Source organism: Aspergillus glaucus (genome assembly GCF_001890805.1).
Source record: "Aspergillus glaucus CBS 516.65 unplaced genomic scaffold ASPGLscaffold_10, whole genome shotgun sequence".
In the NCBI taxonomy this organism is placed as follows: Eukaryota; Fungi; Ascomycota; class Eurotiomycetes; order Eurotiales; family Aspergillaceae; genus Aspergillus; species Aspergillus glaucus.
In genome coordinates, this window is record NW_019170462.1 from 953,062 (window position 1) to 977,718 (window position 24,657).

Here is a 24,657-nt window from a genome sequence, read left to right on the forward strand (position 1 = left end):
CATTCAATTCTGTAGAGCCGTATAAGATGATGATGGATAGACACAGCATACTCCATCCCATACGACAGGAACCACCGTCCCATCCCATATCCATACCACAGCAAAAGAAAGCCAGTCGTGGTCATGATAACCGTAATGATAAGATGGTCTTTGATATGGTTGATAAGGCGTCCATGATCAAAGTACTGCCAGCAGGCTTTCTATCCTATTTAAGAAACGGGACTGGCGTATCTGGTTCAGTCAGGATATAGTTGGGTTGTTGGATGTAAAGGTAAACGAGTACGGTGTCAGTTGTGCCGTGCGTGTGTGATGCCATGGTCAATTTCTGGTAAACTAGCATGGCACAGCACTCTTGAGTGCGTCGATCTGTCTTTGATATTTAATTGATGTAATGCTCGATTATGGAAGTTTGAGCAGATCAACAGGAATGTCGGAAGGCCGGAATCGGGAGCCGGAATCGTACGTGTCTGATCATCTTCCAGATCCCGCAAGCCCTCATACAGCCTGTCGTTCATCCTCTAAGAGCTCCTGGATATCAATTGATATAACCTCGGCTCGAACTGTTTCTTCGGGCCTTCAATGATTGTGCATGGTTTTAGTAAAGTCTGGTTGGTAAATCCGATTTTGTACCCGAAATCTCGGGACTAAGCTTCATCTTCCAAATCAAGCTCGTAAGGAGCAGTTGTGGCGGCTTTGGGTATTCCGTAAAATAAGCCACGGTGTCAAAGGAGTCGGGGCTTGCGAAGGTCTTCGATCGTGACCATGTTGGCTTGATTGTAAATGGGCCTTTTCGCTATATGGTTGCTGATCGCCAGAGTCTCTGTCTCTTCATTGGAGTTGTTTTCAGTGTTTCAGTTGTTTAAATGGGACGTACTGTCCTACTTTATCTTCTTGTCATCACAAGATCTACTTGCTCCACCGCTGCTAATATTGACACAATCTGGGACAGGTTGGCTGCCATTTTCCAGCAAGGTAAGGTTAAGTGGAGGCATGGGATCGCGTTTTGTCTCGACCATGAGGACTTCCGGGTAGAACCACCCCAACGGCAGCAAAAAGGACACGATTGGGCGATACGATTTCCTCTTCGACAATGTGGATTTGGGCAGAGGCGCCGAACCTGGGTCTGTGGTTCGTAGGGTGAAGCGGACCTATTTAGAGGCCGTTAGAACCCTATACTATAAAACATTGTCAAAAGGCTACCGTACCCATGAGCCCCAGGCCTGCGTAGACGGTCAGGACTCCTAATGAGGTCTTCTGGCGGGTGTTTCTTATTAGCCAGTGGTTTTACACGGTAAAGCCCTCTTTGTCGTCAGTTCGGGGATACTAGCTTGATTCCAAAGTACCCTTGATTCCAGATTCGATACAACGACGAGTAGATAATTAGGCACCCCGTTGAAGTTTGTGGTATCTCTGTATAACCTATTTCGATTTCGATTCTCTTGCGAGAACTTCTCCACAAAACATTGATAGATGTTGTCCCAAATCTGGCATGGCTGTGGAACGCCTGTGTGAAACGTTCTGATCTATGTCTGGCAAATTGAAGCTAGTAAGAGGACTCCACATTTGTGGTATATAGTGTGGACCGAATCCGTTCAAATATATCGTTCTAGGGCTCTAATCAGTCCTTGATATTCGGGTGGGCGCCACCGGACCCGTCTGAACCCTGAATCGAGGGCTGAGCTTTCCCGGGAAGTTAATCTGTCGTGCTTGTGTGCATCGTTGGGCAAATAGTGGTGATTCATCATAAGCTCCTAGCTCGCTCCAATGGTGGCTTTAATATAGCCCTTGTTCCAGATATCATGAATGGAGCCAGTGAGACGACAAGACATATCGAATTTTTGCATGCATTAGCATGCTTTGAAATTGGCAGAATCTTGAGAAAAAAAGAACTTTCTTTAATCCGTTCTCTCACCACTTACCAGTTGTCAAAAAAACATCCCCAGTAACCGCCAGAATACTGACGCAGATAGCCTTAATACGCCCGTGTGAAGGGTCTGGCGCAAGCCAAGCCCAACTCCAACACGATCCTCGGGCCGTCGGACTCCTGGATGGTTGTGTGTGCACTACCCGACCCGTCCAACCTTTGTATCGTGGTGGGGGCTCGCTCGGCGGCCGTTTGGTTTATTGAGCTCTTGTCGGTTGGCTCATGTTGGCTTTATCATAAATAGCCGTGATTCCATATGTTGTGTAAGGAGTCTGATAGACACCAAGTCCTTGCATATATCAACCCTTTGATTGAAGCTTCGAAGGTCTCTGAACAGAACAGATCTCCATTCCGTGACCAGTTCCTCTCCGAAAAATATGCCCATGAATGTAAAAAGGATGTATCGGGGTATGGGGTATTTCCAATGAACTCGTCTCCGGATTCGATATTAATGGGCTGCTAGAACCCTGAATTATCAGTCGGAGTTGAATCGTAGAGACTGTGTTGACTGCTGTTGTATGAAAATTGAATACAATTGGAGATCAAAATAGATAGAAACTAAAGAAATGAATCCAAGTACTGCAGTCTAAAGCCTCCTATACTCAATCACTGCATACAGAATTCACAACATTCACACTCATCCGTAAAGGGTAATCATAGATGGTCGCGGACGTCAATCATTCATTCCACCCCCCGCATCCGCATGTTACCATAGCGACGACATCGGTCAAAGTACATCCCCTCAACCATGACCGAACACCACGAGAACTACAACTATACAAGCGAGACAATGATATCCCCTCGCAAAGAATCACCCCATAATGCCGGTGGAAATACAGCGACCGCATCCCCCCGCACCTCCACCGCAATCCCCCTAAACGGCCTTTTCATCAACGGCACCTGGCGCTGCAACTGTCCCAACCGTCCACCGGCGATTAAGCTTCAGACGAAGAATAATGGTGTTAATCATGGGAGGTGGTGTACGTTTCCTTTTCTTTTACCCTGGTTTAGTATCGCGAAGCGAAGAAGCTAATGGATGAATAGTCTGGACATGCCAACAACCACAACAGAACGCAACCCAACGATGTAACTTCTTTCTCTGGGCGAGCGATGCGGAAGTAAGAGAGAAGATTGTTGTGCTTTCGAATTCGAGATGCAAGACGGAAACTTTCAACTCTGAAGCAGGGATGGATGCACCGACGACGCCATCGAAGAGGTCGAGAATGTCATTCGGGGACAAGGGCGATAATGGGAATGGGCTGTTGACGCCGCAGACGGAACACAAGACACGGGATTTCTTCATGCCGGTTTCTGGGACGAGGAGTGCGAGGATGACAATGATGGAGGAGGATGATAATGAGCTGTTCGAGGACGGCGATGATATCGGTACTGGGAAAGGGATGTCGTTTATGGATCGATTGAAGCAAGTTCAAAGTGCGAATTCTGAACAAAGCCCGCGAAAAGCTCCACGAAAGGCGACGAATACTTCACCTGGGAAGCGGAAGATATCTGATATTGATAATGACGAACGTCTACAAACCCAACGACAAGGCCTATTCGGGACGCCATCGCGGCCACAATTCTCCCCAAGCCAAGCACAATCCTTCTCACCGACACAGCCCCTCACCCAATGCTCTCCATCATTTTCATGGACCCCGAACCGCGCTCCGCCCTCGTCCGCTGAATTCTGCACAACACCTACACCTACGAAATACAAGAACGTCCTCACCTCGTCGCCCTCTTCCTCTCAGACAGCACAGCAACCATCTGACCTCGCGAATCAAGCGATATCCCTCCTCGAATCTCAATACGTGATAATCCCCCGCTCGACACAGGAAGATCTCGTTGAATTGCTGAATAAATTCGACTTACGGATGAAGGGGATTAGCCGCGGGCGGGATATCTCACGAGAAGTGCTGAAGAAGAAAGATGAGGAGATTATGAGGCTGAATGAGAAGGTGAAGAATTTGGAGAGACAGAGGGAGATAGATGGGGCTGTTTTGGGGGGTCGTTAATTGGATTCGTGGTGGTGGTGATAATGATTTTTATGTGATATGATCGATACCCGGTTTTTAAACATTTCTTTCTTTTGTTAGTGGTTTAGTAGTAGGTAGGATACAGGTGTGTCCATAGTTAGTAGGTCTTCTGACCTAAGGTGCCCATGCACAGCCTGATTGCAGACACCGAATAAGAATCTCACGACGTCTGCTACGACCAAAAAAGCAATTCTCTCGTCCCTGATTTGTTTCTATATTTGACAGGTTCCTGCATCACTCAGCCAATTGATAACTTCCTCAGAACAGCGATGAACACATGTTCAACGGCCTCCACCCAGAATACAATGCCCATACTCTTATTAAGGCTCAGGGAATATTTATTTAAGTTCGACAACTCAAACATAGCCAGTTGATCGTCACCGAGCCACCTCTTGTCTTCGTATCGGCCTTGGCTACGCTTGGCAGATATCGTGGCTGTTATATTAGAACCCTGGATTCGCAGTAGATTGGGTATATGTAAATATCCAGAAGATAATCAAACACAAACAGAGACAGAATACACCATGAAGATCTCTCGACACATTTCCCACGACAGCCATCCGGCAATCCTCATCTTGCGCGTCGCCACCATCTTCGCTTCCATCATGTGCGTTGTTGCTTTTGCATGGATGTTCAAAGCACACGATGAGATGTATACGGATGGCACAAGCGCTTTTTTGACCCTGTTTCCGTTAATCTTTGTACGTCTACTCCTACTCCAAAGTCCATAACCAGTTCCGTTCCAATCGCTAACCAAGAAACCAACAGACCGCATACGCCCTCTTCTGGTCCCTCCTAATCCTCGCCATCCGCATCTTCTCCAACGCCTTCATCCACCCCGCAATCTACATAATATTCGACCTAATCGCCTTCGGCACAGTCCTGGGATGGTGCGCTACGAAACTGGAGCTCGTGGCGAGTTATGGATCGCAGTATTCGTGTAATCATGGACCGCCGGGGTCGTGTGATACTGTTGCGAGGGTATTGAAGGGGGTGGGGTATTTTGGGTGTGTTGTTGGGATTTTGGATTCGTGAGTTTAATCTACCTTGGGAGATGGGAAGGGTGGTGTGTGCTGACTGCGTTAGGGTTCTGTACCTTGTGCTGCTTGTTTGGGCTTGTTGGGTTTGCTCGAAGGGGGTTCGGGGTGTGCAGAAGGGTTGAGACTGGGGATTGTAGGGCTGGGGGGTGGACATGTTTTGTTATGGGTTATGATGATGATGATTTATAATGGTTAATGTGGGGTCTGGGAATGCTAGTTCACGAGCTCCTGGGCGAGGTGGGTGCTTTTAATGGGACGTTGCAAATTGTTATAACTGCATCAAATAATAATAGCTGTTATAATACACTAATCATCCCTCATCCTAAATCCCAAAACCTAAACCCTTATAAACTCCCAGGCCGTCCCACCATTCCTCCCCACGTCAACCACCAAGTCATTCTTCTCTCCTACTTTCATCGGCAAGAAGCCTCCCCAATGCTTCACCAGAAGCAAATACCCACCATCTGGGTGTTCCCGCGCACAGAAATACTCCCAAGCATCATGCCACCTTGCTGTAGCGATAAACTGGTTGCGGTTGTTGTGCCCAATATACGCTCCCGAAATGGAATTGTAAAAGCCCAACCACATCTCGTTGTTTTCCACAATGTACCAATGAATTCCTTCACTGTAGCCCTTTGTCCTTTGAGAAGATAATCCCAGATTACCGTTGTTGAGCGCGATGACGAGGTTTGTTTTGGGGTCGCGGATTATGAAGGATTGGCCTGGCCAGGGGGGCGTGGTGGCTTTTAGTGTCGGTTTGTCTTGAGCTGGAACCGTCAATGAATTTGAAAGAGCCGCTTTTTCTAGCGTCTTCGGATATGCTAGCGCATTGCATTCTTCTCGGTCCGTAGTGGGCAGCATTGTATAGGAGCGCAGGGTTTTCCACACTGTTGTTCTCGGCAAAAGTACGCAAAGAAGCAAACAGATTGCCACCAGTCTCATTTTGCCTTTACTCCCTGGTATTGTAGTAAAAGGAGTTATGTCTTTGATGCGAATTGTGGATTGAAAGTCGGTAGCAGTGTGACGGTCTCGAGCAATAGGAATCTATTGGTAGACTATCTGACGAAATTCTAACACGAGGAGAGAAAGGAAAGAGGTAGGCCTGCTGGCGACGAGTTATCTAGTGTGTGCGAGGGGCTTAAGCGAAGCTCAGTGAATGTCCTATGCCAAACAGGCCAAAGTAATCAAACATGCTATACAGCTAGCGAGTGTTCATGTTCCGTGACAAGCAGTATAAAAATTGAGACATGGATTGAAAGAAAGAGAAATGGCTGAGAGGGGTGGTGATCCGGTAAAAAGTACTCAAGACGTGTACATCTGTACCCCGCCGCTTTTGAGTATCCGTACCCTTTTGGGTCCGCCCTCGCCCAGGCCCAAGAGGCTATTTAGGCCTATTAGCCTACCAACTCCGAATACAACTTCCATTCTTTCATTACGAGGGGTCTCACGTGATGAATCCCCGAGTGATCAGGGAGCGTCGAAGGAGGCTCCAAGACACGCACCAGAGTCCCAGCGTGCTCCGGGAGCTCCTGGAGTGCCACCCTGACTACTCCCAGAGCACTCCCAGAGAATCTATTACATACAGTCATGGATGAAGATCGAGAATAAGGCAGTAATATTGACTTAAAGATACTAAAAGAGTCATTCAACAACCTCAAACTCAACCCAGCCCAAACGATCCTCGAATTTCAACTCAGATGGATCCTCACCCAAAGCCCAGTTGTCTGGATCTACAGGGAATGGAGCATCAAGAAAATTAATTCCCTTTTGCCATGCATGGAAGGGTTTGTCCTTAAGATGACCTTCTAAATCACCCCAGCACCACCATGATGTTCCAATATACCCATCACTCATGTGCATCTTAAAGACTTAAACTACTCCCCAGTCTTAAGCTCACCGCCTTCTACCATGTCAGCGTGGGCAAAGAGCCTAGGCATTGAAAGTTCATGCGTCACAACTGCTTCTCCAGCAGTAGGAATTGTAGCCCACTCCAGGTCGTGTTCCCTGAGGTTCACAGGTAATTCTGAGGAATGGGGATAGTGAGGTCTGAGCATTCCCAGAGAGATGCGTCGGTTGGGATCAGAGGTGGATAGTAGCCCGCCCCCAAATACACCTTGAGATATCATGTCTTCTTCAAGAGCACATATTGTGTGACTGGTACATATAGTGATGGGTTGATCCTGCATTGACTCAAGGATGCGGAGGTGGATACTAAGGCATAGTGCAGGATCAGAGGAGAGAGAAAGGTTAGAGGCGGAGAAAGTTACGGCAATGGTGGCTTTGATGTCTTTAGGATTGCATCTCAACTTGAGCAAGACCATGATGATAGATATAGAAATGGACAGAATATTTGGGAAGTTCGTAAAAAAAAAGAATGGCGGGGTAAGACCTAAATATACGTTCCTGCGTACGGGGGGATATAAATAGCACTTGGGCTGGATTCGCAAAACAAAATCAACTACAGCAGTCACATGATATTGAACAGCGCTTAAAGGCCTTTGTACCAGACAATCCCGATGCATATCCCATAAAAAGTCATGCTAGTCATCTCGGTAAAGCTCAAGCACAGTATTAACCCTGATAAACTCCCACGCCGTTCCTCCTTCTCGTTCAGCATCAACCACCAACTCCTTATTATCCTTTCCCCCAATCTTCATCGGCAGAAACCCACTCCAATGCTTCACAAGCAGCACATACCCACCATATGGGTGCTGTCTTGCACAAAACCACTCCCAACCATCATGACTCTTTGCCTCAGCAACAAACCCCCCTCTATTGTTATGTCCAATATAAGCCCCCGAGACAGCATTTTTGAAGCCAAGCCAGAGCCGGTCATTCTCAACACAGCGCCAGCGACCTCCGCTGCCGCGATGGTAGACGTCAGGGAATAGGCCTAGGGTGCCTTCTTTGAGGGCGATGGCGAGGCCTGATTCCGGGTCGCGGATTATGTATAGACCGCCATTCCAGGGAGGGGCGTTGAATAATACCATGTCAGAGATGGTACTTGGACAGTCGACTGAGCTTGAATCGAAAGTTGAGTCTTCTGCGACACTGGTGTGGGTTGGGGTGTCGCATTCGTACTTTTCGAAGTCTATAGGTAAGGTCATTGTATCGAGTTGCCTTGCTTCTTTGTTGTGTGAGCTGTGTGTGCAAGTAGATTGGTAGCGAATGGACTTACACTGCGCCTGGTTATGTTGTAGGTATCCGCTTCTACTGGTGAAATCAAAGATGGAGGTGCTAAGACGTGGAAAAGGGATTTTGAAGTCATGGGCGGGGGGGTAACAGTCCCATCATGCATATACAGGTGTACTTACAGCATTACATGATATAATTCTAATACTATTTTTCTCTCTAATATGTTCTAGAGCATGAGTGTGCTATGTCACAAAAGAATCATAAAGTCTGTTTATAAAACTCTTAAAAAGCCCTATCAAATATTATGTCATTGTACTACTCGTAGTTATGATTACAGCATGACACTGATATCATCAGCAATACTAATGTGAGAGGCTGTACCTTGTCAAACAATGCTTCAATACGAGCCCAGAAAACGCCCAAGATGTCGTCGCCTACAATAGGCAAAGAAGGATTCGATACACCAACCACTATCTCAGAGGAAGTACTCGAATCTTTATCGGTTACCTATTCAAACTTGAGCGCAACAGTCGGTGTTGAAGCATCTCCTTGGAAAGGAGGCACTTTTATTATCCATGATCCGAAGACAAAACTCGTCGTCGCGCTCAAGGAAGGTGTTTTAGGACTGTTTGATGGCATCTACTAATATGGTGGGAGGAAGCCATTGGCACTCCACATCCACTTTCACTTTGACAAATGTAGTTTACGTACTCACCAGCTCGGTCCATTGATGACCAACATAGTTACGGACCCTGTGCTGCAATATATGCCCTGGAGTCATTGGGAATATGCATCATATATGAATCCAAGCATTCTCTAGGTCAGATTAATTTTAAATATATATATATATATAATTAGAGAATATATATGCAGTACATCATTCAGACGAGGGCCTCGACCTAACAACCTCGAAACCCTTGTCCTTCTTCCCCTTACGGCGCATCCACCGAGATAAAGAAGGACTCGAGTCTGTCGACCCCGACAGAATATTTTGCCTCGGGCTAGGTGAACCCATCACAACAGCCCTCGCAGCGGCGTGACGATAGTATTGATCTGACTCCCGGACGGAATAATCAACATTGGATGGTTTATCCATTTCCATGTCCATGTCTGCCAGCTCCGTATTAGAGCTTTGAGACTCTCGATCGGTCTCTGACGACGGCGTGGACGACGGCGTGGACGACGATGATGACGATGGTATAGGTTGCATAGTTGTCCTGCTTCTGTCGTCCGTTGGAGAGCTCGAAGTATGATTGTTACGAGGGGGTCGAAAGGAGTAATGTCTTTCATTATCTCCAGTGATAGCTGAGCCTTCTAAAGAGGATGCTCTGAATGTCGTATGTGTAATATAGATTGTATTGGATTGGTCTAGTCTGGGTTAGCATTTTGAGATATATTCCATGGTTTGACTTTGACATACCACCAGGGGAAAGTGCAGGTAATTCACCAAAGGTCGTTCGTCGCTTAGAGCGTCGTGATAATTGGTCTAATCCGAATACCTGAGCATCGTTAGCATTGGCCCGGTGCAGGGAGAGATATGGTAAGCATACCGGAGTACTATCTGGACGTCCCGGCGGATCGGCTGTTCCCAGCAAGAGTTTTGCCAGGTCCACGATAGCAGTAACCAGGAATCCGAAAACCAATGCGACAGCATGTAAAAATAATATCGAATATCCCAAATAGCCCTTCGTCCCCTCGCTCAGGCATGCGGCAGGGAGGAACGCACAGCTCATGAGAATAGTTGTCAACCGGACAATAGGGAACACTACTGGTTTCCAAAGCGATGTATCTCGTCTATGATGCAATGCCAGAACAATGATCAGGAATATCTCACAAGCAGCAAGAACAATAATCTGGCCCACTCCGGAGATTTGAAGGCCACCGATAGCTATTCCCTGGATTAAGGGAAGGCCATGCAGCGCATCTGGGAGCCATGACCGAATTTTTCGTTTGGAAAGACTGCTGTCCGTGAAGAAAATGTCCTGTCGATTTTGCATACCGAGGTAGCGGACCACAAGTCCCAGTGTGACAGCCAGGAGAGCTACCAACATGACTGCGAGCAATGTGCGATACACCGGGAAGAACGTCGCCATAAGGGGCTGGTAAAGAGAGAAGGTGACTATAGGAAGGAGGTAGTACTGGAGTACTGTGCGAAGAACACTCCATCCAGCATGCTGGATACGAGTCAGGAATTCTGCTCGGAGGTCAAGGCCTCCTGGTGTCTTCCAAAATGGAAGTATATTTCTCATCCACTTGACGAGTGTAACGATTTGGATGGCAGCCGCAATTCCCACAAGCATCACGGCCAGATTGATAGTAGAATTGATCCAGAGATCACCCACAGTAGTGGCACCCAGGGTCTGAGCCATCTCTTCCAATCCATAAGTCCCATTCATCGTATAAATACCGTCACCGATTCCTGGATAGGTAAACTCATTCCCAATAGGTCCATTGGTATAGTAAAGCGACGACCACGCAAGCTGACTGACGATGGGTTTGAAAAAGCCAGGATAGGATAGAGTCAGGCAACCTGTCATGAAGACAAACTGGATGTACTGTAGACAGCTCCCCATCCCCGGGAATAATGATTCGGCAGGATCGTTGGTGCTGTTAGCAAATTCGTAGCGGAACATGCTCGATCCCCGATTGCGATAGATCTTCATCCCAGCGGCAATGATGCCCGAGACGACCATGATGGTCAATGGTAGTGACTTTAAAAGGTTTGACGCAAGAGGACCGATGTCGGGTGTAATATGGGCTGCAACGCAAGCCGCATCGCTGCCATTGTCGAGTTGAAGACGAATGATTGTCACTAGTGTATGGAGTCGGTATGCTCCGTCCAATGAATAAAACGACTCGTACTTTGTGTACGTTCGAGGATCAGACCTATGCGATGTTAGCATACAGTTTTCCCCCCATGTAGTATTGGGCATACCTCAAATGCCCAATAGGAGAAACCGTTGGGCAGCTCCCATTCGACTCGATCTGATATCCGACAGTACGGCCCAGCACCTTCACATCCACCAGGACCTTTGCGACTGCTCCATTGAATTGCTCACAGCCATCAGGGCCTGGGAAATCCCCTGAGAGCTTCAAGTATAGTACATCTGATTCATCTAATCCGCCACTCAGGCTTAGAGGCTCAAAGACCAGGTTTATCGGAGACGGCGGAATACCGGCAGGGTCGCATTCCAGCCTGCGGATAAACGCCGCCTGCACTCCATGCAGTGCCAACAACACCAGAGAAAGCAACCGCATGGTCTGGGGAATCCGAGATGCAATTCATGGAGAAGAAGTACAAAACGTGGTTTGGAGCGTTGAAAAGGCTGAGCTAAGGCTCCATTCTATTCTTGGAATTTTCATGGGGAACCAGCCAAATGAGGGAGGTCTAACTAAATTAGGAAATCATCCCTCGGTTGAACTACATACCCGAGTGGGCACAGTTCCTTGGCCCTATCAGATTCGGTTAGTTTGGACACAGTGCATACATACTCCATGGAGTATTATGGAAAGAGCCCGAGATACACTCATGAATGGGTGTTTCTGGGCCACCGAAAACCACCGCGTGGATACCGCCAGCGTGGAGCGGCCGGCGGGTGCAATTGATTGACCACGGTCGTGGAAAATTATGTAGCCGGCAGCATGGAGATGCAGACTGACGGTCAACCTGTTTAAGATTCCAAGTGACGTCAATTCTCTCGGGCGAGGATCAGATTTAGATCGGGTCGAATCTCCTCGTGTTCAGGCTTTTGGGAGTGCGAATGGCATAACAGGGAAATATCTTGTGGAAGAAAGTGCTGCACGTATCACTAGGATCGGTATTGATCAACAAACACCCAGAGCGATCCAAAATGCACAAGCTCAGGAGGTGAGGGTCTCTAGCTCGTAGCTAGCCTGCCGATCATGACGCCACATCTTATTGAGCTCGAGCCAGGTGGTTACACCGGTAAAGAATTTGTTCTCCGTTAGTATTATAAAAACTCCCGACATCCTCCATTGTCTATCGTGAAGGCTCACACGTCTATCCACTGCATCATGGCGACCGACGCGGAAACACTCTTCGATCATCTCGGCAAGCGCTACGAAGATGCGTATGCAGATAGTCCTAATCTCATCGAATTTCTCGAGTCAGCAATCAAGGAACTTCCACCTCAGTCCCGAGTGCTTGATGTTGGATGCGGAACGGGAAAGCCAGTCGCGGACATGTTGGCATCGGCCGGCCATGAGGTCCAAGGAATCGACGTCTCTCAGGAGATGCTGAAAATCGCCAGCTCACAAGTTTCCGGGAATTTCCAGAAGGCGGACATGAGAAAATTCACGCCAGATGCTCCACTCGATGCCGTCTTCGTTATATTTTCTCTTTTTCAGCTCACGCCGGGAGAGACATATTCCATGTGCTACAAATTCTCGGAGTGGCTCAAACCCGGCGGCATCGTGGTTGTAGGAACGATGCCTAGTTCGACCGTGCCTCCCGGCAAAGGTGTACGCGACCCGACATGGGATTGTGTGCGGGAATTGGGGAAGACTTGGATGGATAACTACACCAATGAGACATTCTACTCGGAGCATGGATGGCAGAGGCTTCTTCGACGGGCCGGTTTCAATGTCGAATCAGAAGCGCACTATGAGTTCACACCCAAGGACTCTTCCCACAAAACCCTTGAGACTCATTATCTTATATTGGCACGAAAAGTCGAAAATCAGCCACTATTCGGGCCGTATGGCGTTCCATTCGATAATCACAGCGCATTACCCGCTCCTGCGCGCTACAAGTTCACCGACCGTCTGGTTAGCGAAGACCTGGAAAAACAGTTTCAGAATTTGGGGGATGGCGGCGAGAAGATCCTCTCCCTGGGATGTATAACGGCAGATGAAAAGCCCGAAGTCAAATACTCGGACGGACCTATTGATCGCATACCTTTTCCAGCTGGCATGTTCCATGTCGTCCTGGCGTCATGGAAACTCGACTATGCGGACGACATCAGCAAGGCACTTCAAGAGCTCGTTCGTGTAACGAAGCGATCATCTGGTTCAAAAATCGTCATCATCCAAGGAGCACCCGATAACGAAGTGCTACAGTTCTTAAAATCTGAAAATTCCGATCCACCCCATCAAGGTCTGCAGCTTAGATCTGCTTGGGATTATCTAGCAGGGCATGGTTTTAGTGATGTGTCGCTACAGCGGATCAATGCGCATTATGAGTTCCCGGAAGAAGATCGCTCTGAACGATGCAACGCAGCGACTGAGTTTTTGGCTGGCAATCCTTACTGCCAACTAGACAAAGAGGACCTCGTTGAAAAACTTCAACTGCATTTCCAAGGTGACGAGCACAAGATCGGTCATGGAATGGTTATGTTGGTTGCAAATGCAGTCTGAATTGAAGCGTGTTCGAACGGCTGTGTTTTTCTTACATGTATAGACATCAGCATACGATCCTATACGGGCACGATTGGGGACATAAGGGTCTTACATTGTCATGATTTGCTTCGTCGTCCCTGGCCTGCCTCGGTATGAGGCAATACTACATGACCTTCATATTATAGTATTCTCATAGAGCTTGATACATGGTTAATAGTGAATAATAGTCATTCACCAAGACGCTAGCACTTAAAAGACTCAGAAAGTCTTCTCTTCTTTTTTTTTTTTTTTTTTTTTTTTTCCATTCTTCTTCTCTTCTCCCCGTACTCTCTTCTGCATACTAGGCTTTATTAGCGCCAAATCGCGTCTTACAGGATTTCCTTCCAGATCAACTGATCCTTAACTGCTAAGACAACTCGATCATCGCTGGTTTCATATAATTACCACACGCGTTGAATGAACTGTCCATCATTGGTTTTACAATTTACATATTAAAGAAGGCAAAATCAATACCAGTTAGATCTAATTTCTGGAGTTTGACCAGTTTTTCATCTTCAGGGAGACTCGCTTTCGAATCCCTATTACACTTTGGACTTGAGCGTCGGTTATAATGTTTAGCTCTTGAATAAAGCGGTAACCTGGAAAAGGTTAATTTCTATCGATGCAAGCCCTTGCAGAGCGTGCAGCAGGTGCAGATTATGATCTAGATATCAGAATCCGGAAGAAAGCTGAGAACTTTCGGCAGTGGTTCGAAATGCTGAATCTCGATCAGTCACCGATATCAGCCGCGCAGACAGTTACGAGGGGTGCTAAATATATTGCCCTCTCTCTTAAGGTCTCTCCTGTTATTTTGACGGGGTTTCGAGATGGAATTGAGAATTTGCTGGGAGACTTGCTTGTTCGCGTGAAATTTGCATCGTTATACCAATGTGAATGCAGTACTGAGCTTACGGTGTTTTGGATGACGAATTATTTACTATATTAGTACTTGAAGTGGTTCAATAAAGTAGACTGTTTCAAATTTAATTACATGACAAAAAACGATGACCTCACTTGGGCTTCCTTGGTAGCCTAGAGCCTAGCGTAACCTTCCCATTACCACCGTCAGAACATTTGCTTAATTAACCCACTTGCAAGACTCATTCAATATGTCGATAGGTATACAAACCAGGGAGCAACTCCTCCAGCAACTCGGTCATGCCCTCAACCGCGGCAAAGTCCCCGCAACATTCTGGGCATGTCTGAAAGTTTCCGACATCGACGCCTTGAAGACTCTTGTCAAGGAAGCAACCGCTGCACCACGCCTTTTTCGGCTTCTGTTTGACACTAGCCTCCTGTTGCCGCGCCTTTGGATGCAGGGGAAACTCAAGGACAGAGGACTAGGAGCGGAGGTAGAAAGATCGTTGCCATCGGAAACATGGAATGATCTATATTCTGAGGATGAATCGTGCTCTGAGGATGAGTCGTGCTTCGGGGATTAGTCGTGTTCTGAAGATGAGCTTGAGCCAGAAAACACGGTTGAGATGAGAAAAGCGAACCGGAGAGATTCGGGATGCGTAGTCTTGAGGGTGCCGTTTTTTCGAACCTGTCATATTGTTCCCCCATTACTTCTCAATGAGGAGCGGGCAGGCTATTTGCGACCGGCTATTCCGGATTATTGGGAATTGCTGAACATATTCTACGGTGATACTTTGGTGCGAGAGTGGAAGACCATTTTGTCCCGGGACTCTGAGCGCTGTAATAACTTTCTGTGCCTGAATCTGAATCTCTATGTCTTGTGAACCGCCGGATATTTCACCCTGAAGCCGCTCAGGCAGTCAGAGGATGGTACAGAGCTGGATGTCGAATGGCACTGGCTTCCCAGGGTCCGACATGGTCCCCACAATCATGTCCCTCTAGCCACCCCACAATCTTCGTCACTATACATCAGTATGTACCATATCCCAGGCATCGGCCTATTTCCCCTTCCGCAAAGCATCACCCTCCGCGACTTTTCTGAAAACCCTCGAAATCTCCACGACACTTTGCTTGATATAGTCTAGTTCAGTCAGTAACTACCTTTAATTCTCTTGGTAGGATTGTACTCACAACACCCAACAACCATCCAGATAAAATTAAAGAAAAAGTAGTAAAACCAGAAGTAGTACCCCTCCGGCCTACAATACGATACATCAAGCAGACTGGTCGCATAGTACAGAACATCTCCGTACACCTGGCCCACGGAGATAATAAGCTGTAGGGCGTATCGAGCGGGGTGCTCCACTGCGATGCAATAGGCGATGTAGAAGGCGAGGAAGCCCCAGGCAAACTGTCAAATGGTTAACAGAATCCCACTGATAAATATAAGACAGGAAGAGCATACAGCAGTGATGGCCTCCATACAAATCACAAAGGCATCGGACGTTAAATACCGCGAATCAGATAGCGAATACTCCTTCCACAGCTGACCGAATAGCCCTTGGGAGCTAGCGAGGGTTTCATGGTTGACGACGAAGTATGCTTCGAAGAATAAATGGATAAATCCCGCTAGTGTGACATGTCAGAAACATTCTTAGGGTGAGGCGAAGGTGTACATACTCAAACACATCCAGGTAAAAGCAATCTGATCCGATCGACTAGCGGTTGGTCGAATACGGCGTATAGCAACAAAAGCGATTCCCACGACAGCCGCCCATAGAAAGCCAAACTGGGCAATCAAGGAGAACACCGCGGTCTCATTCCGCACATAATGAGGCAGGTGAATCGTCTGCGGATAATATGGGTGCGGGACGGCGATGGATTTATTGCTTAATTGTACTGTTACATCCATTGTGTTGATATTCTTTTGGAGGATGATTCAGGAATGAAATCAGCAATTTCTGTTGTGTTAAATATCTGGATGTATCAGGGGATCAATGTTATGGTAACGCCGACGTAGGGCAAGATCGGAGTCCGCGGAACCCGCGCCCTTTCGGATACGGTCATCCCGAATCGTATCAGCGCATCACCGAAAAGGGGTTTCTCAGCTATTCAGTACAAACCACTCGGAATAACCAGTCATATTCATCATATATCGAATCACGCTATACTTAGAGTACATCGCAGCAAATGGTCAAAGTTTCGAGTGTGGCTGGTTCGCAGGCAGCTTCATAAACCAACCCATATACTTCTCCTCAAGGCCAGGAACTATGCCAGTGCCTGGATACACAGCCTTCTCCCCGTTGGTAAAATGCGCCAGTGCTTCCTCCGCATGGGCTTCAGCATCATATCCATAAACATCCAGAACTGTCTGGGGATCACCGTAAATGTTGCTGCTGCGGACTTGATATTTTCCTTCAAGTTCCGGAGCCATAGCTGCATCGCGGGCCTGCTGCTTAGGGCCACCTGGTAAGTGCCAGATGGCGCCATTAAGGAACGAAATCTGCTGTTTTAGGAAGGCCTTTGGAATCCGCTCAACTTCGTAGAGAGTTATGGCCTCCTGGAGACTCAGCTTTCCTTGAACGACAGCGCCGATGCACTTTGCGAGAAACGCTCCGTCTTCCATGGACGTAGCGGCCCCTTGCGCCATGTGGTTTACCATTGAGTGTGCTGCATCGCCCATCAATACCACGTTTTTCTGGGGAGAAGACCATGACTTCAAGGGCCCGGTCACTAACAGGGGCCAGCGAGGCTGTCATAGGTAGAGCGTAAGTAACAAATCAGGATCTCTGAAATGAGGACAGGCTCACCGTTTTGGGGATCATATCAACAACAGGTATATCCGTGTGTCCAACAAGGGTACCGTCTTTTTGGCGCATGTTTAGTTCTTCGATTTGGACCAAGTTGTCTCCGATCACGTCGGCGACGCCCCATTTCTGGAGAAGGACTGATACGTTTGGGGTAATTTGGATCCCGGCTCCGATCTGTGCCATGGGTATGACCATTCAGGGGTGGTATTCTCCATTGACATGGCAGGCTGGCTGGCTTACCTCGAGCAATTCATCAGCAACTTCGAGGACGGTGACATTCACCCCCGCGCGACTAAAGGCAATAGCAGCTGCCAACCCGCCTATTCCTGCGCCGACGATTCCAACGTGAACGCTTTAAAAACTCTGCAGGTATAAGTAAGATGTCAAGCATATGGGAAGCCGCACTCTACCATAATTGTCGATTATTACAAGCTTGGGGTAGGGGGGAAAGATAATAATAGGACTTAAGATATTCTAACGTGGAAGAATGGTCGAATTGTTTGCCCACCCCGCGATAAATTGTGGGAATGCGTAAGCATTTATCCTTCCAGCCACTGGAGTATACTACTGCTCAATCGGGGATTTAGGGATTCGAACTGCCGGACCGTCGGGGAGTTAGGCGCCCTAAGCACGTGCTCATACTATAAAGGACAGGTAGCTGAGACCTCTCTCAGGGGGGTAGCTTCTATAGCTCTTATGAGATCTGTACATTATCACTGAAACCTCGCAGCTTTGATACTATCAATTGCCGTCCCGTCATACATCCCAGTACAGCGGCATTGTCAATTCCGTCCGCCATCCTCATCTACCAAAGCAGCTTTAGTTGATTACGTTCTCCTTCGACACTGCTATTAGGAGCTCAAGTAACTAATTCTCACCATGTGACTGGCCGAACATCCTACCAAGAAGATCCCAGTCCTGTCCGATCATAAATTCCCCAAGATCCATAGGCGGTACCAAGTCGGAGCCCCCAAGAGAAAAGAGACCCGATGAGTATTCGGTAGAGAAGTGAGGCGCCAATCTATTATCAGAATACGGTTTTTCTGAAGCTGTGCAAGTGAAAGCTGTTAGCGGCCACCACAGTACAGAAAAATCAGGGTAAAAACTAACTCAGAGGGTCCAATATCAGAGACAGCTGGGATAGATATGCCTAACACCGCTCAACGACAGGATTGCCGGAATCAAGTTGACGCAGTGTTTCAGCCGCCGTGTCTATATAGGACCGGGAATGGTAGATCATAGTCCAAGCTGATGGGTTACGGTCACGCTCCTTTGATGCCACGATTAGGGAGCCGAAAATGACTAGTGCTGCGTTGAATGCTTTTGTTGAGTCAATATGGGTTTCTTCGATGGTCAAACCAGACAGGTTGCGACCTACTGTAATAAAGCGAATAGTTCCATGCACCCAGAAACTCACGTCGCCAGCCACTACCGGAAGATATATTGTATACAGTAGACATAATCGACACGGCCGATTCAACACAACTAGCAACACTGTTAAGTCCCATATGCTGAAGCAACCGTGTTTCAGACGTCACCATAGTGTCGTCTTGAGTCTGGAATGAATCGAGGAGGCTCTCCAAGCAGCGGCGATGGACCAAAATCCGAAGGTTATTATACCGCACGGAGAGTACAACATTAAACCTATGATGGATTACGGAGCCTGCATCCATCTTCTCAATATCCTCGCAGCTCATGGGGGTATCCCAGACTTGGAGTCCCAGAGAGGGTAACTGTTGAAGACGCCATTCATCAAGTCGACGCTGGTCTTCGAGGATCCCCGACATGGCATCTATAGAGCTTGTGGGGACTTCGGTCCCTAGATTGGCACCGTAGCACGATTCTAGTACGTTTTAGAGTATGACATATAGCTTTCTGTATATTATCAACGAAAGCCCCCTCAGCTTGCCAACGCAGTCGAAACTCACATTGCAGCTATGAAAAAAGAACCATTCAACATAGGATGAGTCTCAGTTTCCGGGGTCAAACTGAGCATCTGCAAGTTTTGAGAGGGCATGTCCAACTTCACGTAAGAATCAGGGATACTGCACGGGCGGCCGAAAGTCATGCTTAGAGTGCTATAATGATTAAGAATCAGCGCGCAGAATCCAAGAACTTACCAAGAACGACACTCACCGATCAAGGAGCACACATCCAAACCAGGTGCGCTTCCGAATTTCACATTCCAATGGCGGAAACCCCCGATTGGCATCTGGAGAATGAAGACTTAATTGATACGTCGCAGATATCGCCAGCCCATGCGCGGTCCAGGCCTGTACTGACTTTTGAGTACCTTGAAGATACTGGCCCAGGATCAGGAGATATTGTACTACATTTATAAAAAATCAGCTGGAGTGATGTCAAGTCCTGTACGAATACATACCCATCTCAAGACTGGCGTTCCGTCTAGAGTCTCGATCACAAAGGCCATTCGCCCTTTGATAATACACGTCAAACTCCTGTATGCGCTTCTCCGCAGGCACATCACCCTTAGTCGATAGACTTGCTGCGATGGCGAGGACAATGTTGAGTAGACCAAGCCAAGTTCTGCGAACCTTGCTAAATCTTTCCCTCTTCATCTGAAAGTATGTCTTACAGAATGATGGTTCATGGATAAATGGCAGGAGCTGTCCGGTCTTGTAGAAGTACTGCTGAATTAGACTCCACGTACGCTCCTCGCTAGGTAAGGCGTGGATGTTGACAGCCGGGCTCGGGGTCGAGTTCTCGGCACCCGATGCTGGGCCCCTCGACGGAGGTCGTGATTTGGCAATGCTGACCATTCCGCCACATTCCCTTTGCGGCGGAGATGGTCTCAGGGTCGGTTCCCTGTGTGGGCTTGCTTTTGCTATTGCTCGAGATATATAACGCATGAAGGCGATATTGGAAGAAGGCCCTGGTACAGTTAGTGATCAGCAGTTGCATGTGGATAGTCGATTCACGTACCAAAGAAACCACAATCTTCTTCATCTGTAAGCTTCATTGCTCCCATTCCGTCTATCGAGCTCTCGGATACATCAATCTCTCCCAGTTCCGATGTATCATGGCTTCTGGGGCCGGGTGCCACTGGGTCGGTCGAGGGGGGCTTTGTACTGAGTCTTCTGGTGTATTCAGCTCTCTCCTCGACTCTTGACCATCTACCGGTGCCGAGCTAGAGTCCTGGAGTTTGCGTATTGACGCTTCCATTTTCTCCAGTCGCTACTCTAGATGCAATATGTAGCTTGGACGTTGTTAACATCATCGCCTATGGACGTGTTGAGGGCAGTCAAATGGAAGCAATTGCTCGTCACCTTTTTCCCATTGTTAGATTGTTCGGACTGCCACCTTCTCCGTACAGACATTCGACGTCTAGTTCTTGGCACAGGATGCATGGCCGATCACCCGAACACTATATGAGATCCCGTTTAGTCCGTTCGCTTATCTTTCAGACCCCGTTGGGATAAACAAGGGGACTGTGTCCATACCCGGGATTTCCGATGCCGACAAGTTTGGCAGGCCAAGGTGACTCTGCGCCATTTATTCGACTGTGATGCAGATGAAGACATGGGTTGAGCGAGTATTGTTCTTATTCTTGTTGTATTTGAATAGGTTGCAGTTACCCGTGCTCATCCCGGATTACTCTTTAGGTCCAATTGAGAGCGATGTATACACAGTAGCTGAGAAATCCATTCCTCAAAGACCCCAATTTACCCCCCGCTCGCAATTACCGACGTTCCCCGAGAAATATCTGCATTGTATGTCAGCCAAACATAGAAGTGATGCGGTTTTCCTATTTCCCCGCATGGGCCTAATTCCCCGCGAGTCCGATCTCTTTCTGTTTTTCACTGTTGACTGACTACACTTCCACCTTTTTTTTTTTTTTTTTTTTTTTTTTTTTTTTTTGTGAGATTGCTAGAGCATAAACCCGCGCTCCACAACGACTTGGGATCCGGGACTGCGCCACCGGTCTATTTTACTCACTCGTGCGAGTATCCCATACTGCTACAAGGCGTCAAGGGAAGCAATTAAGAGAAGTCACAGTGTGCTTATTGATGACATATAATACAAATTAGTACCTTTAAATTTCCCATCTTCACTCCGAGGAGTATGAAGCGATCGCTTCCTCATCCAATGCTCCAATGCACTGGCAACTTTGACCGAAGTTGCCTTCCCATCCTCTTTAGCTTCTCTAATAGCACTCCCCAATGGGCCATCAGGGAGTGAGAGATCCGTCTTTTCATTCCTGTCATCGTTTACGAGACAGAGAGTGTCATATTCATCCTCAATGGAGGACTAAATAGAGGTGCAGCAGAGTCAGTCAAAACAAGCTAACCCATCCAGAGAAAACCCCATGAGCTCATAGTCTATATACTCCACATTCTGAACATCCATTTCAGCCGCTGTAGGACATATATATTCGAGTTTCTTTCCGCTGAAGATATCCAACCCGATGATCGGAACCTTCTGCACGCCCCTTCTTGTTACTTTCAATGTAGACATGTCCCTAATCAGACATGCATGGCCCTTAATCACGACATAACTGCCTTCCTCCAAGTCGCCGGCCTGAGAATATACTTAGCATTCGATTAAGTTTAATTCTGAAGCAGATCCATGCATGCATGCATAACAACAGAGTAGGGGTAGTAGACGTCTTGTTTGCTCACTTCGCAGTGCTCTGTTCAGTTGGGGGTAGATACATACTTAGTTCAGAGAACATTCTGTGGTTTAAATATGGCGGGTTAATTGTGGGGTTATTTGGATCTTTCAGCTCCGCCACCACCAGATACATCCCACATTCCAACAACCCGATTAGGAGAGACTGGCTGTTGATCTAGAAGCTCTTGCAAGTTAGTTGGAAACTTGTCGGTCTACCACAATAATCCAGAAATTAGGAATCAGGTCAGGCCAGGCCGCGTGTGGCAGAGCTCGGGCCATAGTTCTATTCGCATATACTCTGTAGTACACAACTCTCCCAGTCTCATGAAGACAAATGACCTCTTGGGCCATAATCCATGCTTCTCTATTGACTAAACCACTTACGTGGTTATCTACTGATGCATTCGTCTCTATAGAGATACTAATGGGGTGTTTTTACATCATACAGGCTGTATGTGGTCATCCTATGAAGGATGGCTACCAATTAACGCGCAGTTGAACAGCACAACATGCGTTATGCATGATAAGCACAATGTCTTTGAGCGGGGTATGTTCTCTACATAAAGCTCATGTCACTGCTCAGCTATTTATCGCTCCTAAGCATTTCTTACTTTCTCATTCTCTTTGCTACCACTCTGTTATAGCCAACATGCCACCCAAAGGACGAAAGCCAGCCAAGCGATGGTCCCTATATCCAACACTCCATGATGATGTAGCACGCTTGCTGGAAGAAGAAGACCTTGCCCTCGACTTTTATGATGTCGACACTGATGGCGGCAACACTGGTGAGCGCGATACTAACATCATGGGTCGATTCACATGCCGCAACGGCAGGTGTGGATCCTCCGGATGGTCAAGCAAGAAAATCGCCATCACGATACGGATGTATCCCGAGCAGAAATACAATGCACGAGTGTATCATCAGCGTTGCAGGAGCTGCAACGTGATCAGTCGACCAGTCCTGGACGAATCGTATGCGGAAAGAGTTACATACTGGATTAAGAAGTGGAATGGAGTTGAGGTGGTAAGGCCTGATGATACTTTCCGGAATAGCAAAGGTCCACATAATAGTCAGTTGTGTGAGGGATGTAAAGCTGGTCATTGCAGTGAGTCAGGGGGCGACTGGATTGCCCAAATGAAGAGGTGAGTTACTTAATTACGGTCCATTTTGTATTAAACTAATCGTCAATTCAGATTAACTATCTGAACTAGGCCTTCTGGTTCTCTCTATTTTCATGATTTATCTGCGATTGTCTGGATTTTACTATTTGTGATTTCAATTACCGTGCTTATTTAGCAGTCTGCATGAGTCCAAGAATCGGGAAAAGGGAATACTCAAGTTCACTCACAATCCTTCACGATATCACGATCTCATGAATGTTATTTACTGTTATTCTGAGACATCAGGGTCCCAATTTGTAGCCCGCAGAATCTTTCCATTTCTGAAATTCTCTAAAACATGCTTATGGCCGGATTAGTATGTTCAGAGATTGAGTGAGTAGTCAAGTAATCAAAAGAAGCCACATCATCTTCGATGATCTTGGGTGTCAAAGACACCCCACCATTTCCTTAAGTCCAAATTTGCCAAGGCCAATGCTTACTATACTAAAATGAGAATGCAATAACAATCCCGTGCCTTATAGGCCTAATCTGGACCTCTGCTTCTTTTTGCTCCGAATGTATCGGATTGCAGTAAATTTTGCAGTGTTATAAAATCATAGAATTCTCATCATCCTACATTCCAAAGCTAACGAACGTCTATGGCTCAAACCTAGCTATGATCAATAAGCATACAATAGCAACATGTCCATAGTTAATCCTCTCCGCAATAGGATACTCTCATAGCAGCCTCATTCCTCCCAAAACATTTTCGAAAGCGCCACTTCACCTTTCTCCATCACCGCATCCTTGTATCAAATCACTCTCCATCCACGAAAACGGATCTTCCTCCCCGCAATGCTCAGGCGCAATCCCTTCATGATCCATGAGAATCCCAATAATCCCCAAGTTATCATACTTCAACGCAATTGAGCGGGCGTCTGGGTATGCGTCGTGGGAGAGGAGGATTTCTGTAAGGGCTATATCGCCTTTCTTTGCTGTGTAGCAGAGGAGCGGGTCGGATGGGTAAAAATAGCGTCTAACCGTTCTCTGTGTCCTTTTTTAGCCTTTGCGTCTTCATTGCAGTTTAAGGGCAAGATATCTTCGGAGTGTGTATGGGGTGCTTGGGATGGCAACTTACTTCACGTTCCCGACGTTGTTCATTCCAATCTTCTGTATACTCAGAGGTACGAGCAGTCTGAATATTCAGTGTCAACTTCGGTATCAGGTATCAGGGCCGGTGTAGTCTCCTAAAGGTCCAGGGTCATATGAAGATGACGGATCATCCAATGGGCCATCAGGGAGCAAGAGATCCGTCTTTTTCCCTTGCGATGGCATCATGCAGCCTCGTTCAGCCATCTTTATCGTCGACTGCGGCCATTGCAAAAGCAGTTGGCCAAGGAAAGTTCTCCATAGGCTGCATCGCCCACCTGTTTTTGATGCCTGCCTGAAGCGCTCCGGGCTTTGTTGGCGCCGAATTCGATGCTGGATTACGATATTGCTTGTTCTGGGTCTTTGGTACATCCATATTCATATCCGATTATAAAAAAGATAACAAAGGAGAGTTAGCAAGAATGAGTGTGTGCTCTGTAGCAAATAATAAGCCAGAATCCTTTTCATATAGTGTACGACCCTCAGTTTCACAGCCGTTGAAAGCCAAATAGCAAAGCGTGATCCTTTCCACGTCTCCATCGGGATTGACTATCGGCCCTCGACTGGAACTCCTT

At 47.3% G+C, this 24,657-nt stretch overlaps 13 protein-coding genes across 13 annotated transcripts; 5 read left to right on the top strand and 8 right to left on the bottom strand.

The window, feature by feature from the left end:
* Positions 1-2,714: 2,714 nt before the first annotated feature.
* On the top strand, positions 2,715-3,939 carry ASPGLDRAFT_66660 (uncharacterized protein; the record flags this gene model as incomplete). Its single annotated transcript, XM_022549047.1, has 2 exons — positions 2,715-2,904; positions 2,969-3,939. The coding sequence occupies 2 exons, from the start codon at positions 2,715-2,717 to the stop codon at positions 3,937-3,939; spliced, it is 1,161 nt and encodes a 386-aa protein (XP_022401131.1).
* A 263-nt stretch (positions 3,940-4,202) lies between these two features.
* Positions 4,203-5,229, top strand: ASPGLDRAFT_332666 (uncharacterized protein). Its single transcript, XM_022544287.1, has 3 exons — positions 4,203-4,661; positions 4,729-4,991; positions 5,047-5,229. The coding sequence occupies exons 1-3, from the start codon at positions 4,485-4,487 to the stop codon at positions 5,120-5,122; spliced, it is 516 nt and encodes a 171-aa protein (XP_022401132.1). The 5' UTR covers positions 4,203-4,484; the 3' UTR covers positions 5,123-5,229.
* Positions 5,100-6,265, bottom strand: ASPGLDRAFT_47317 (uncharacterized protein). The gene has a single exon (XM_022546645.1). It carries the CDS (start codon positions 5,940-5,942, stop codon positions 5,337-5,339), a length of 606 nt encoding a protein of 201 aa, XP_022401133.1. The 5' UTR covers positions 5,943-6,265; the 3' UTR covers positions 5,100-5,336.
* Positions 6,266-6,577: 312 nt separating this feature from the next.
* On the bottom strand, positions 6,578-7,353 carry ASPGLDRAFT_47318 (uncharacterized protein). Its single transcript, XM_022546646.1, has one exon. It carries the CDS (start codon positions 7,319-7,321, stop codon positions 6,875-6,877), a length of 447 nt encoding a protein of 148 aa, XP_022401134.1. The 5' UTR covers positions 7,322-7,353; the 3' UTR covers positions 6,578-6,874.
* A 60-nt stretch (positions 7,354-7,413) lies between these two features.
* Positions 7,414-8,289, bottom strand: ASPGLDRAFT_149859 (uncharacterized protein). The gene is made up of 2 exons (XM_022542083.1): positions 8,179-8,289; positions 7,414-8,127 (listed from the first exon to the last, which is right to left on the bottom strand). Exon 2 carries the CDS (start codon positions 8,105-8,107, stop codon positions 7,541-7,543), a length of 567 nt encoding a protein of 188 aa, XP_022401135.1. The 5' UTR covers positions 8,108-8,127; positions 8,179-8,289; the 3' UTR covers positions 7,414-7,540.
* Positions 8,290-8,925: 636 nt separating this feature from the next.
* Positions 8,926-11,781, bottom strand: ASPGLDRAFT_332967 (uncharacterized protein). The gene is made up of 5 exons (XM_022544292.1): positions 11,071-11,781; positions 10,025-11,021; positions 9,686-9,964; positions 9,556-9,634; positions 8,926-9,503 (listed from the first exon to the last, which is right to left on the bottom strand). The coding sequence occupies exons 1-5, from the start codon at positions 11,391-11,393 to the stop codon at positions 9,013-9,015; spliced, it is 2,169 nt and encodes a 722-aa protein (XP_022401136.1). The 5' UTR covers positions 11,394-11,781; the 3' UTR covers positions 8,926-9,012.
* Positions 11,782-11,931: 150 nt separating this feature from the next.
* ASPGLDRAFT_332951 (uncharacterized protein) lies at positions 11,932-13,597 on the top strand. Its single transcript, XM_022544291.1, has 2 exons — positions 11,932-11,964; positions 12,018-13,597. Exon 2 carries the CDS (start codon positions 12,171-12,173, stop codon positions 13,509-13,511), a length of 1,341 nt encoding a protein of 446 aa, XP_022401137.1. The 5' UTR covers positions 11,932-11,964; positions 12,018-12,170; the 3' UTR covers positions 13,512-13,597.
* A 1,044-nt stretch (positions 13,598-14,641) lies between these two features.
* ASPGLDRAFT_35698 (uncharacterized protein) lies at positions 14,642-14,974 on the top strand (the record flags this gene model as incomplete). Its single annotated transcript, XM_022544592.1, has 1 exon — positions 14,642-14,974. One exon carries the CDS (start codon positions 14,642-14,644, stop codon positions 14,972-14,974), a length of 333 nt encoding a protein of 110 aa, XP_022401138.1.
* Positions 14,975-15,043: 69 nt separating this feature from the next.
* On the bottom strand, positions 15,044-16,316 carry ASPGLDRAFT_47322 (EXPERA domain-containing protein). The gene is made up of 4 exons (XM_022546647.1): positions 16,071-16,316; positions 15,856-16,019; positions 15,582-15,801; positions 15,044-15,531 (listed from the first exon to the last, which is right to left on the bottom strand). Exons 1-4 carry the CDS (start codon positions 16,300-16,302, stop codon positions 15,449-15,451), a joined length of 699 nt encoding a protein of 232 aa, XP_022401139.1. The 5' UTR covers positions 16,303-16,316; the 3' UTR covers positions 15,044-15,448.
* Positions 16,317-16,602: 286 nt separating this feature from the next.
* On the bottom strand, positions 16,603-17,224 carry ASPGLDRAFT_102763 (FAD-dependent oxidoreductase; the record flags this gene model as incomplete). Its single annotated transcript, XM_022539431.1, has 2 exons — positions 16,603-17,142; positions 17,201-17,224. Coding segments are annotated over 2 exons (564 nt in total), but the record flags the coding sequence as incomplete, so codon positions are not given.
* Positions 17,225-18,350: 1,126 nt separating this feature from the next.
* On the bottom strand, positions 18,351-20,742 carry ASPGLDRAFT_66665 (uncharacterized protein; the record flags this gene model as incomplete). Its single annotated transcript, XM_022549048.1, has 8 exons — positions 18,351-18,520; positions 18,579-19,043; positions 19,151-19,278; positions 19,337-19,529; positions 19,584-20,093; positions 20,144-20,247; positions 20,488-20,585; positions 20,662-20,742. The coding sequence occupies 8 exons, from the start codon at positions 20,740-20,742 to the stop codon at positions 18,351-18,353; spliced, it is 1,749 nt and encodes a 582-aa protein (XP_022401141.1).
* Positions 20,743-21,313: 571 nt separating this feature from the next.
* Positions 21,314-21,742, bottom strand: ASPGLDRAFT_88371 (uncharacterized protein; the record flags this gene model as incomplete). Its single annotated transcript, XM_022550444.1, has 2 exons — positions 21,314-21,419; positions 21,510-21,742. Coding segments are annotated over 2 exons (339 nt in total), but the record flags the coding sequence as incomplete, so codon positions are not given.
* A 688-nt stretch (positions 21,743-22,430) lies between these two features.
* On the top strand, positions 22,431-23,302 carry ASPGLDRAFT_58123 (3CxxC-type zinc finger protein). The gene is made up of 2 exons (XM_022548298.1): positions 22,431-22,975; positions 23,027-23,302. The coding sequence occupies exons 1-2, from the start codon at positions 22,482-22,484 to the stop codon at positions 23,037-23,039; spliced, it is 507 nt and encodes a 168-aa protein (XP_022401143.1). The 5' UTR covers positions 22,431-22,481; the 3' UTR covers positions 23,040-23,302.
* The last annotated feature ends 1,355 nt before the right edge of the window (positions 23,303-24,657 follow it).

Coding starts and splice junctions, on each gene's coding strand:
- ASPGLDRAFT_332666 (XM_022544287.1), top strand. CDS start 4,485: ATGAAGATCTCTCGACACATTTCCCACGACAGCCATCCGGCAATCCTC. Junction 4,662..4,728: donor CCCTGTTTCCGTTAATCTTT/GTACGTCTACTC, acceptor AGAAACCAACAG/ACCGCATACGCCCTCTTCTG. Junction 4,992..5,046: donor GTTGTTGGGATTTTGGATTC/GTGAGTTTAATC, acceptor TGACTGCGTTAG/GGTTCTGTACCTTGTGCTGC.
- ASPGLDRAFT_47317 (XM_022546645.1), bottom strand. CDS start 5,942: ATGAGACTGGTGGCAATCTGTTTGCTTCTTTGCGTACTTTTGCCGAGA.
- ASPGLDRAFT_47318 (XM_022546646.1), bottom strand. CDS start 7,321: ATGGTCTTGCTCAAGTTGAGATGCAATCCTAAAGACATCAAAGCCACC.
- ASPGLDRAFT_149859 (XM_022542083.1), bottom strand. CDS start 8,107: ATGACCTTACCTATAGACTTCGAAAAGTACGAATGCGACACCCCAACC.
- ASPGLDRAFT_332967 (XM_022544292.1), bottom strand. CDS start 11,393: ATGCGGTTGCTTTCTCTGGTGTTGTTGGCACTGCATGGAGTGCAGGCG. Junction 9,635..9,685: donor GACGTCCAGATAGTACTCCG/GTATGCTTACCA, acceptor AACGATGCTCAG/GTATTCGGATTAGACCAATT. Junction 9,504..9,555: donor ACCTGCACTTTCCCCTGGTG/GTATGTCAAAGT, acceptor AACCCAGACTAG/ACCAATCCAATACAATCTAT.
- ASPGLDRAFT_332951 (XM_022544291.1), top strand. CDS start 12,171: ATGGCGACCGACGCGGAAACACTCTTCGATCATCTCGGCAAGCGCTAC.
- ASPGLDRAFT_47322 (XM_022546647.1), bottom strand. CDS start 16,302: ATGGATGTAACAGTACAATTAAGCAATAAATCCATCGCCGTCCCGCAC. Junction 15,802..15,855: donor GTATGGAGGCCATCACTGCT/GTATGCTCTTCC, acceptor ACCATTTGACAG/TTTGCCTGGGGCTTCCTCGC. Junction 15,532..15,581: donor CTGGATGGTTGTTGGGTGTT/GTGAGTACAATC, acceptor TGACTGAACTAG/ACTATATCAAGCAAAGTGTC.
- ASPGLDRAFT_58123 (XM_022548298.1), top strand. CDS start 22,482: ATGCCACCCAAAGGACGAAAGCCAGCCAAGCGATGGTCCCTATATCCA.